The sequence below is a fragment of the Antedon mediterranea genome, chromosome 5 (genome assembly GCF_964355755.1).
Source record: "Antedon mediterranea chromosome 5, ecAntMedi1.1, whole genome shotgun sequence".
NCBI classification, from domain to species: domain Eukaryota; kingdom Metazoa; phylum Echinodermata; class Crinoidea; order Comatulida; family Antedonidae; genus Antedon; species Antedon mediterranea.
In genome coordinates, this window is record NC_092674.1 from 3,419,953 (window position 1) to 3,432,187 (window position 12,235).

The 12,235-nt window shown below is 33.2% G+C and overlaps 2 protein-coding genes across 2 annotated transcripts; both read left to right on the forward strand.

Annotated features, from left to right (window-relative positions):
• The first annotated feature begins 1,199 nt into the window (after window positions 1-1,199).
• On the forward strand, window positions 1,200-2,493 carry LOC140050003 (uncharacterized). Its single transcript, XM_072094986.1, has 3 exons — window positions 1,200-1,329; window positions 1,786-1,928; window positions 2,020-2,493. The coding sequence occupies exons 1-3, from the start codon at window positions 1,242-1,244 to the stop codon at window positions 2,128-2,130; spliced, it is 342 nt and encodes a 113-aa protein (XP_071951087.1). The 5' UTR covers window positions 1,200-1,241; the 3' UTR covers window positions 2,131-2,493.
• A 4,685-nt stretch (window positions 2,494-7,178) lies between these two features.
• On the forward strand, window positions 7,179-12,127 carry LOC140048588 (uncharacterized). The gene is made up of 8 exons (XM_072093342.1): window positions 7,179-7,254; window positions 7,378-7,649; window positions 7,961-8,604; window positions 8,727-8,959; window positions 9,325-9,629; window positions 10,766-10,901; window positions 11,263-11,405; window positions 11,505-12,127. Exons 1-8 carry the CDS (start codon window positions 7,206-7,208, stop codon window positions 11,601-11,603), a joined length of 1,881 nt encoding a protein of 626 aa, XP_071949443.1. The 5' UTR covers window positions 7,179-7,205; the 3' UTR covers window positions 11,604-12,127.
• Window positions 12,128-12,235: the final 108 nt, after the last annotated feature.

Below are 12,235 nucleotides of genomic sequence, written 5' to 3' on the forward strand. Positions count from 1 at the left end.
ATACTGTATATTATGTCGTCATGGGCGTCTCATCCTACAGTTATACTTCGAATAGACCAGAAGCTGGAACAACTTACTCTCCATTTTTCACCATGAATCAAGTACAATTTGATTTTCCGGATAAACCGTTTGTTTCATTCGAGCCAAATGGTAACGTAGATTTGTGCAGGACGTACCCAGGGTATAACAATACAGAGTTGGCCGAATGCAATAATACACACTGTAGTTGCCCTCTGGTTGCTAAAGTTAAACTTGGTCAGGTAACTTTATACATTTTACCATGTTTAGTAGTGTGAACATAAACCTTCTTCTATTCAAATCTACTTCTATTCAATTCAATTTAATTATTTCGACCGAAATCAAACGTATTTTTACATACACTAAACAAGTCAAACAGCAACAGAAGTATCATTAATTTTGGACGAGGGAAGACATAGAGACTCAAGTCACTAAAGCGTGGTTCCCACTAGCGACGCAACACAAGGACGTAACGCAACGCAAGTGAATTGACCAATCACAAGCGATGGCTTATTTGCTTGTGATTGCTAACTGTCTATAACTTCACTTGTCATTGGTTAAAACGCTTGCGTTGCGTTTACGTCATTGCGTTACGTTCTAGTAGGAACCAAGCTTTAAAACGCTTGCGTTGCGTTTACGTCATTGCGTTACGTTCTAGTGGGGACCAAGCTTAACTCTCTGTAGTTTAACTCTTATTATCTTAAGTTGCCAGTGATTTTTTCCCTTTCGAAGTTGAATTATTGTGGAAAACATTATTTGTTGATGCCCGCCATTTCTCGCAGTCTCCGTATATTTACGTTCTAATTTTGTTCAAGATGTATTGTCCCCCAAAAACATGAAAAATGAAGATTAATTAAATAAGATTTTGAATAGGCTATTTTGTAGTTTTTAATAAAGTTAATCACTTCCGTAGAAAAAAAAAATAATGTTTTCCCTTATAAAATGACAAAATAAATGGTTAAATTCAACCAAAAATCTATTGGCTTGCAGCCAATTTTACTATTTTTTGCTTTAATTTACAGTTTTTTCAGTTAAATACTTTTTTTTATCATCTAATTTTTGGTCAAAGTGGATAACTATTATATGACATTAAAATGGCTTATTCAACAAAAAAATTAAAATAATTATTTTTTCAGGGGGACAATACATCTTTAACCGTTGACTTTTCTTTTAAGGTAGTGGAGTTCGTTGTGATTGATGATGTTCATATTATCAATCATCCGATGCATCTTCATGGACAATCATTTCGACTATTAGCACAAGGACTTAAAAATATAAGTGCTGACGAATTAATCGAATTTGATAAGACACGTAGGTCCTATACATTTTCTTTTTTCTTTCTGCTTTTTTAGCAGTCTTGTTCCTCTACCCATGGACCAAATTACCCGGGTGGTCAATATGGCTTGAATTTCTATCAGGCCTTGTACTCGAGAACTCTTTAACCAGCTTATACACTTAGATAGAATAATCTTGAACTAACCGGCGGCACTTACAACGCCGATTGGTTTAGACATTTGCGCAGATTGTTACGCTCAATTTGGAGTTTCATACAGATTGACCCGGGTAAGTTAGTATCATGTGTATAGTCTCGCTAACTTTGTTGTGTAGAAACCGTATACTCGGGTATGTAAATATAACATATAGGCTAGAGGCCCAAGTCGTTGATCCAGCGAAAATATTGCAATGCAAAGCGGTTTAATTATACGTAGACATTATACGTAATACAAATATGAAAAAAATAATAATGTTTCCGTTTCGTTTCTGTAGATGGTTTACCAAGAATCCCGCTTGAATCAGCGGTTGTAAAGGATACGGTGAATATAATTTCGGGTGGTTACGTCATCATTAGATGGAAGGCTGAAAACCCCGGTTATTGGTTCTTTCATTGTCACGTGGAGTACCACTCACTGGTGAGTTATTTAAATCTAATAAAAAACAATTCTACGAAGTTTAAAATCATCAGTCTATTAATGCATCGTTTTTTTTTCCATTTCTTCCAAGGCGGGAATGGCAATGATTATTCAAGTCGGTGAAGAAGACGAAATTCCAAATCCACCAAAAGGATTTCCAACGTGTGGATCATTCACGCCCGGTGAAGAAGAAAAATCATAACGTTAACTTTACGACGACTTGAAACTGTTATTATAGTCGTCGTCCAGCTCTGCTAAAATCGAGTTCTATTCGCGACTACACCTTATGACGTCATGTCGACACAAACAAGCTAATATATCCCTAATATCAACTTTATTACTGTTAACCACGAAAGATAAAAAAAAACCTGTAATATTATATATCATATATTACGGTAATATCAAGCTAGCACACTGAAAAAAAAGAAGGTGTTGAGGAGAAATATTTCACATTACGTCAATATAGATATAAGTATTTTCTCTCTATAAAACTAAAATGAGAATACATCCTCCTTTTGGACATCCTATTAAGAGGACAATTTGTTTGGGGGGGGGGGGGATCCCGAAGGTGTCCTCTTAATAGGAGGTTTGTTTTTTATAGTGTTATATAGACAGTGTTAATAATTTTTTTTTGGTATTAAATTACAGAAATCGCATAAAAGTAGTCCACGAAAGGCCTATATTATAAATGTTTTTCGAGAAATTCTTTGTTAAATATAGACCATGCATTATACTTTATCCGGAGCTGTTTGCCGGGTGTTCTATCGTAACAGGAGATGTATTATTGTCATTTTCATTCAGTGATATATATATAATAAATCCAAGGGCAAAATACTGAAAAATGGCAATGCTGTGGGTATCAGTGGCTGGATCTCATTTGAGATACAAAAAAAGCAAAAAAGCTAAATCAAAACGATAAAGTAAAACAGCCAGAAAAGTTATCAGAGCTTTCGTGCAACACTAGTCCTTCATCAGTGCAAGTATGTGTGCATCTATATATTGCTTGCTTTTTGTCTGTTTTGTTTTTGCGTCCCTGACACAAGCATTTGCTTTATTAGTGACGCTACCGTTTTGGAAATAAATGTTAATTTGGATTGATTTAACATTTTAATTTTTTAAATATTTATTAAAAATCATGCCGTCGTACAGTACTGCTGCATTGCTGTTGGTTTTTGTAACGTGACAGTGGGGCGGATCCACCCATTTTTTTCAATTCTGATATAGGCCTAATATTATTATTATGATATATGTTATTAAATAAGTTCATTTGGATCTGATAATGTAATGTGAAAAAAAGTTACTTCTATATGATCCACTATAGTAGTAGTAGGCGAAACGTCAAGTTCTCTGGAAATGTAAGTACCGATATCATCTTACAAACTTGACACTATATTGGATGATATAGAAGTAACTTTTTTTCACATGATATATGTCATTATTTACATTATTTTCATTTTTGTTACGTATACTGGTATTTCGTATTGCACACACAGGCATATTTTACAGGTCTACACTTAACCTCCATATCGTATCGTATTGTTGGAATAATTCATTTGTATGGCCTTCAATGCAATTGTTATTATTAATATTGAATAATTACCGCTAAATTAAGTGCTCTTACTCTACAGGTTGGTCGGTCGGTCAGTAAACGCGACTGCAGCCATGTATATGGCCTTGTTATACTGTTAATGTTATTGTAAATGTCACCTAATAAAATTAAAATTAACTGGAAACAAACAAAGATCAGTGTTTCTCTCTACCTTTACAAAGTAATACAATCGATATTGTAAAGAAAAAAAAGGAAATCAAAGATATGCAACAATAACTTATTAACTGAAATTAAATAATCCCCAACAATTGCATCATTCAACGCTACACATATAGATCTCATTTCTTTCACAAAACTAAACGTTTTTTTTCCTTTGTTTTGTATTCAAGCCAGGACCACAATAAAAACAGGTTTTCTTTTACCTGATTGTGTGATCCTGTATAAAGATGTTGTTATATAAAAAGAAAGTAATTACGCGATGATGTTTTTAACGTTTATACCGTTAACAAGCGCCTCTGTTTTTTACTTTTGTTTGGGTATCGTAATTATCGTAATACAAACACTAACCATATGTTATTATTAAGAGTCCATAGTAGAATAATTAATCAAACTACTACTGTAATTGTTTGTGGTAACTTTTAACGTTAATTCTTGTAAGAAAGGGAAACCGTTATCCGCGTCGAACTAAAAAATTATCTACGGCATTTTAACTTTCCAACAATATTCAAATTTGTCGGAAAAGAGACAGCTTATATTTTACCAAGGAGGTATTAGTCGATCGCGCGTCTGTTTGTTGTCTGTTTGTTTTTTAGCAGGATTACTCAAACATTTCTTTACCAAAATGAAAATACAGATAAATATGTGGTGAAGGACCACTTCATTAAATTTTGGAGGCAATCTGGACCAGGGTCCCAATTCTGGACCACTTTTAATAGGCCTACTATTTTCAGACCTGCTAGCGTTAAAAGATAGGAGACAATTTTCAAAAGCCGGTAAGCAGTCTTAAAGTAAACTGAAATTGCGATTTTTCGACAAATACCGGTACTTCTCCAAAAAACTTCATTTTTGTACAAGAAGCAAAAAATTAAAATGTGTGATTTATAATTTTATTTAATGTTTGTTTTTGGCGTTGCTGTTCTAATATTAGTCAACTGAAACTATTATTAGTTGAAAGGCTGGTTACATAACCAACATTACACCAAATTCGTATCATCACACATGGGTTGTAGTGAATTAGCCTAATCACACACAGCATTAAGATACAAAAATAAAAATAAACTATTTTCTGGTGAAATCTTATGTAGGAGAATTTTACAGTATGTACTCTCGGAGTGCCGTTCTATAGTTTACTATACTATTATTGAAAATGCAGGTTTTTGAAGAGTGAAGTGTTAATCCGAGATGAACATAAAAAGAAAACATGTATGGATAAAAAAAAAAAAAACAATGTTAATAGGATAAATATATGTTAATAAAAAAAATGAATACAAGAACAAGAAAATATGTATGAAAAAAACAGTGTATTATTAAAACATGTTAATTAACTACTAAAAAACAAAAAGTAAAATATGTATGTAAATATTTAAAAAGACAATGTCAATGGAAATGTCTCCTACGCCCCTACGACCATCTAGGTCATGGGACAACCAACCAACGAACTTGTTTGCAAATGCCTTCAACTATATAACTATAGAGGTATTACATTATCATCATGTGTTGCTACAATTTTCAATCGTATTATTTGTGATCGTATCTCAGAATTTCTTGAGAGTAATAGTATTCTTACAGAAATCCAGCAGGCTTTAGGAAAAATCATAGGTGTGAAGACCACATATTTACACTTATAAAAGCATATTAGCTACGCGTAATGCGGAAAATAAGTTAACATACTTAGCCTTCCTGGATTTCCGTAAGGCTTTTGGCGTAATTGCCTTTTGTCAATAGCATGGAATACTGGTATCCGTGGTAAAGTCTGGAAAATTATTGATACTTTTTTACTATTATTATTATTTACTATTACTTTTTACTATTTATTGAAATAAAGAAGCCCATCGTTGGCCTAAGCTGCTGTTGCATACATCATTTACCTTGCATTATAATAATGTTAATATAAAATGACGATGGTTAAACTCAGTTAAAAGTATTCTGAATAATACTGGATTTAATAATCTATTCTCAAACAACATACCTATAGATTCAGCATGGTTTAAATCTTTTAAGTGTGTTAATCATCAAATGTATGAATTGGATTGGTTTAATAAAAACTGCAGTACCAAACCATCATTATCACTTTATGTTAAATCTAAGAAAATACCTGAGTGTTAAAACTGATTTTTATGGTGCTCATTTGAAATTTAAGGTAAGATCAAATACTCTTTAACTTGAAAGTAGATGTAGTAAATGGGATTTGAATAATACTGGTAATTGTATGTTATGTAAGGATGAACCTGAAGATTTATATCATGTTATGTTAAATTGTAAAGTACTGCAAGAAGTGTGAATTTCAGAATTTGAATGCTTGGAACAAAACCTTAATTATTCTGGTCTATCAGATCTATGGAATTCACTCCAGTTAAATAATTCAGAGGTTATTTTAATGATCATACTTGGTGGTGATTGTTCTGTTCTCATTCCAACAATGTCGATGAATATGGTAAAGAAAGCTCATGACATTCTTGATAAATTCTGCAAATCATACCAAAGAAAGCATGGGCCTTTAGACAACGATTGAATGATTTTTACATTTTCTATTGTATGTAATTTGATTTAGTTATCTTACTGTTTTCTTTATCTCTTTTGGGATCAATTCTGTTTACAGTCATTGAATAATTCACTACAGCTGAAATAACCTAATCTATGCTTTCCTGTTTATTGATGTCCCTAATTTGGGTTCCAATTGTTCCTCTTTTTTGCTGGTAGAGACTTTGTATCAAGTATGTGTATTTTAACATAGATTCTAAGTACAGTATATCACTTTGTTCTACGCTAATTGATATGCTAATTTAGTGTCTAAGGTTATGAATGTGGGTTGCATTTAATTGGTATTATATTTTAAATTTGGTTTAGAGGAGGGTGGTTTTATCGAATTTCCGTTTTATCTGTTTTAATCTAGTCTAACTTTATTTCTATACTTATATATTTTTATATTGCATGTTTAATTGTTTTAAGGATGCACCATTATTATGTGTGCCGCTGTTCAAAAAGCGTTTTCCGAATAAATAATAATTATTATTATTATTGTTATTATTGTTAGTGTTATTATTAGTATTATTATTATTAAACACTACAGATTCGTTCAAACATACATCTTCCACGTAGGTTAATTGGATTCCTAGTTAATTTTAATTTGACAGCATAAGTTTGTTTTATGTATGAAAAATGCACATTTGTCTATTTATCGTCGATCGTTATCGTCCTAGTGTAAATGGGCCTTAATGCATTATAATAATAAATATATTATGTTACCCGCACTTCTTATGTAGGTATATAATAATTATGATTTCTGAATCAGTGATGACAATATGGAAATGAATTTTTTGATTACTGTACGCTGATGAGAGGTGCATACCAAAATGACCCCGCAGAAATGTCATGAATATTCAATACAGTATATTATTTCTACCCGCACTATTTAGTCCAGTCTATTTTAGTCTTAGTTTAGATCTGAATCAGTGGTGAAAACATTTGTGTTCTGGATTACTGTACGCTGATGAGAGGTGCATATCAAAATGACTATCGCACAACTTTCTTCATGTATTTTTATATTCTGTTATCATGGTGAGTTATTTTAATTAAACAATATTTGAAGACGTATAGACTTATATAGATCGGCAATTAATGTCGTTGTTTTCAATATAGTATTTTTATAATAATTTGATTATCAAATTCTATTTGTTTCAGCTATACTTTGCACTTCTTTACAATGTACTCCTAAACAAGATATCGTGATGGTCAATAATTCAAGTGATTGTTTTCGTGAGTGTGAGTTTCCCGCTAAACCGAGATTGTGCGAATTTGAGTTTACGGTAGCTTGGGGGTATACGTTAGCAGCGGCTTGTACGGACTGTCCAGATGTCCGAGAAGACTGTAGTGCATATCGCTGTTATTCGGTAGACGGTACACGTAGACCAATTATAACGGTTAATGATATGTCACCAGGGCCAAGCATTCAGGTAATAGGTTGAAAATGTTAAACACAGGTACCAATCTCTCAGTTACGAAAGCTTTTAAGTGCCATCCACCTGACATGAATTAATTTCATTTCAATAGTTTCACCAAACATTAAACCCCGCTCTTCCATTATGGAGCAATCTTCAATTATTAAGGAATAAACATATCACTATTCGGCATTGCTTTACTAAAGAAACATCAAAATAACTTTGATGACATTTCATTCACAAAACGCTAATAATTCAAATCAAAATAATAGTTAACTTTACTCTTTATTTAAACGAGAATAACGTTTGTGGGTTTGTTTTTAAAGGTCTGTCATGGTGATACTATTCGAGTGAAAGTAAACAACGAACTTCAAGATGGATCTTCGTTGACAATTCATTGGCATGGTATACATCAAGTTAACACAGTGTGGGCAGATGGAGTTCCGATGATTACTCAATGCCCCATACCAAGTCCAACCTCTTTCGTATACGAGTTTGTTGCAGACCCACCAGGTACCCATTGGTGGCACTCTCACGTTGGTGTTCAGAGAGGTGACGGGATGTACGGAGCATTGATTGTCAGGGAACCAAGACAAAAAGAGTTCAACAGTAAAGAATATGACTTTGACCTTAAACATCATTACATTTTATTTAACGACTGGTTGAATATTATGTCTCTGAATATCTTAATTGCGTCTATTACATATGGCGCTCTATCTCCTGAGAATACTCTTACATTAATGGTCAATGGCAGAGGTCAAAATGAAAACACTGATGTTGATGTCCCGCCTTATGTGTTGGAAGTGGAGCATGGTTTCCGATTTCGCATACGATTTGTGAATTCTGCCATAGGTGAATGTAATATACGAATGATAATTGAATCACATCCAATAACGATCATCGCAACTGATGGTTATGAGGTGGAACCGATTCGAGCTGTGGATGCTTTGCTCGTTACTCCCGGAGAAAGGTAAGTAAACTTTCAGATTGAAGAATTCCATCCCTTTTCAAACTCATGTAAGTTTAATTTCTCCTAATCTACATTTACTAATGAGTTAGTTTACTGTATTCTTTTCTATATTGTTTCTTAAGGTTAGACATTGTGCTCGAAGCATCTTCGAAACCAGCGTCTTATTGTATATACTTAGATAGTTCACCAGTCAATTTATGTGAGGCAAATGGCACTGCTATATTGAGATATAAGGGCTCCCCGGCAACGCAACTGATATGTAATCAAAATGATCGACCAGAAGCAACAAGTTTGTTTACAACAAAACGGTTTATCAACAAAGATGTTTTAACGTATACAGACACACACGCATTACGTAAGATACACATCTATTTATTCAATGTTTGATATAGACCTTCTAACAATTATTGTTCGTTCATTAGTCTGATGGCTGACAAAACAAGTAAGTCACACAAATCTGACGAAGTATTTTGTATGTGCGTAAACTGAATTAATTGGCATACTGGAATTGAGGCGTATTTAATGTCAGGAAATTAAGTCTAATAACATGTGTGAATATAATGATACAAAGACAAAACATATGTTATGAATTCCGTTGTTCAGTTCCCACCACTTGGAAACTGTGAGTTGACAAATCGCAGGCTCGTGATTGGTCAAAATACATGCTGCGGTTGTATAGCTTTAAGTTAAAATTGCACACTTATTTTTTTCTTTTTTTAGAAGCCGTAGACCCAGACTTATACTCCGTGGATGTTATATACTATGTAGTAATGGACACTCTAGCAACGTACTATCATTCATCGTCAGGTTCAGATGCTAATTCAACGTCTGATCATGGTTCTTTTACTTTTGTCATGAATCAAGTATCATTTAAATTGCCTGATAGGCCGTTTGTTTCGTCAGATCCAGATAATGATGTACAAACGTGTAATATGGCCCCATGGTATGAGAACACTAGTTATATGTCTGGCTGCAAAAATACAACATGTTCATGTCCCATCGTTGCTAAAGTAAAACTAGGCCAGGTAATATTCTATTTATCTTAAATATCATTCCTTATGATCAAAGGAAGTAGGGAGGACATGTTTATGAATCATAGACAGTAATTTGTTAAAGATGTATTGTCCCTTTGACAAATTCCAAAACATTTTTTTTCGAAATTTCGAAAAAAGTGGGTCATTTTGAAGTATCATAATAGTTATTAACTTTCACCAAAAATTAGTCCAAAAAAAAAAAACCATTCAACTGAAATACAGATGTTTTTTGGTTCAAAAAATAACTTTGACTTCCAGTCAAAGTTTTTGATCAAAACATATCTCAACGCGCTTGTTTGGCTACTCTGTGTATGCATAATCATAAAACTTCTTCGCGATCTGTGTGAAAACACCTTCTCAACTCTGACGAGTTGTAAACAATCCTAATTAAAATATCATGCATAATGCATACTCGTGGTTTAAAATCTTTGTTTACTTTCTCTCACGACAATTTTCCAGATGAACTGTAATCAAACTAATTTACCTGTTAATTACGGAAACTTTGTTGTTTTTTGGCTCACATTTTCAACTTAAAGTGAATAACTTTAATATTACTTTGATATGGCCAATTTAAATTAAAAATATTTTGACCATCATTTTTTTTGTCAAGGGACAATACATCTTTAACACGATATAACAATTTTATAACAATCAAACGCCAGTTGGCACAAACCGACATGACGCCCCCACCCAACCCCAACTATCCCGTAAAACTGCGTGCATAATATAATATAATAATTTATATAGCGCACATATCCACTAAAAGTGCTCAAGGCGGTAATCAAAACACTGTTTGTTTATACTTCATTAATACCATATGGAAAAAGGTATGATTTTAATGATTTTTTAAAAGAATTAATTGTATGGCAATGCCTAATCCATTCAGGAATGTCATTCCACAGACGCGGAGCATTAATAGAAAAAGCACGATCTCCAAACGAGTGGTGACATTTCGGTTGAAATAAAAGCAACTTATTATTGGATCGTAAATTACATTTAGGAGGAGAGTATAAGCCCAGCATATCAGTCACATATTCTGGAGCAATTCCATAATCCATCAATAATATACATCTGAAGTACAAGCTGGACTGGTCACATTATATATTTTTGTTTCGTTGTATTTTTAGGTGGTAGAAATGGTCGTGATTAGTGAAGCTGACGTTTCTGATCATCCAATGCACCTCCATGGGCAATCATTCCGAGTTTTAGGACAGAGTGAGATTAACATGACTGCAGAAGATCTGATAGAATTTGATAAAACAGGTATAAACAATATATGTATACTACAGCTGGGCATCTTTTGATAGACGCTTGGCAGTACAAACGTTTGAGGGTCTCAGGTGATGAACCGGATTCATGTATGTTATGTGTTAAACTAATTTGCTGCTCATTAGCATAAAAATATAATAATTGCAACACTAAAAAATACAGTATAAGCCTGTAATGAAGAAGGTTTTGGAAAAACACTTGTAGCTTGAGAATAATAAATCACGGGAACGCATTGCCATATGACTGTAAACGTATACCCACATACAATAGTAATTTCAAGTTTCTAGTCGCATAGGCAACCGTTTCTGTAGCTGCTAATTTAGTGGAACACTTGCTTTTCATTTGAATTTTACAGTTGGCATACCACGAATTCCACTAGAATCAACGGTTGTCAAGGATACAGTAAATATGCCTGCTATTGGTTACGTCATCATAAGATGGAAGGCTGAAAACCCCGGTTATTGGTTCTTTCATTGTCACATTGAATACCATACATTGGTGAGATACATATTTTGTTAATGTAGGCCTAACTAGTGCGTTGTCATGTTGTGTCGTCAAACATCTGATTACTTTGTTTTCTTTGTCCTCTTCATCCAGAATGGAATGGCAATGGTTGTTCAAGTCGGTGAAAAAGATGAAATTCCAGATCCGCCAAAAGGGTTCCCATCTTGTGGACCATGGTCACCTAATAATTAGATGGAATTTTAAACACTGTATAATCATCAAACATAACATCCAATCGGCCGAATTCTATCATTTTCAAAATCAACAATTATATACTAGAAACATAGCAAGACAAAACAAAGGTTACAAGCATTACACAAGAAAAGGAAGTTTTTTTTTTAATTGTTAAAGCTTTGAGTTTAATGACCAAAGTGCATAGAGATATTCATTTATTCAATATGTAAAATAGATAATAATAGGCTTAACATACATTAACATTTGAGTAGTATAGTACCAGCAAAATAATGATTAGCAGCTTTGTGTCGGGTTTCCGCTGTTGGATATATTTGTATTTATTTATTTAATCACACTCTTGACCTACCGGACCTGCCAAGACCAGCCAATTCTACCTTCCGAGTGAACAACAAATATATAATTAGCAATTAAAAAAAAACACGGTTAAAAATTTAAAATCGGTCTTAATTTCTTTGTAATATTTCAACGTTTAATTTGATAATTATAATTGCCTTTTAGTATCCTGCAGCCTTAATTTATATTCTCTTCTACATGCTGTGCCATCCAAACATATCCAAAATCTATTTATTAAAAAAAGTAAATTCTTAACTTGCATCTCCCACAATTTTTCGTTTTAACCTTTTTAATTT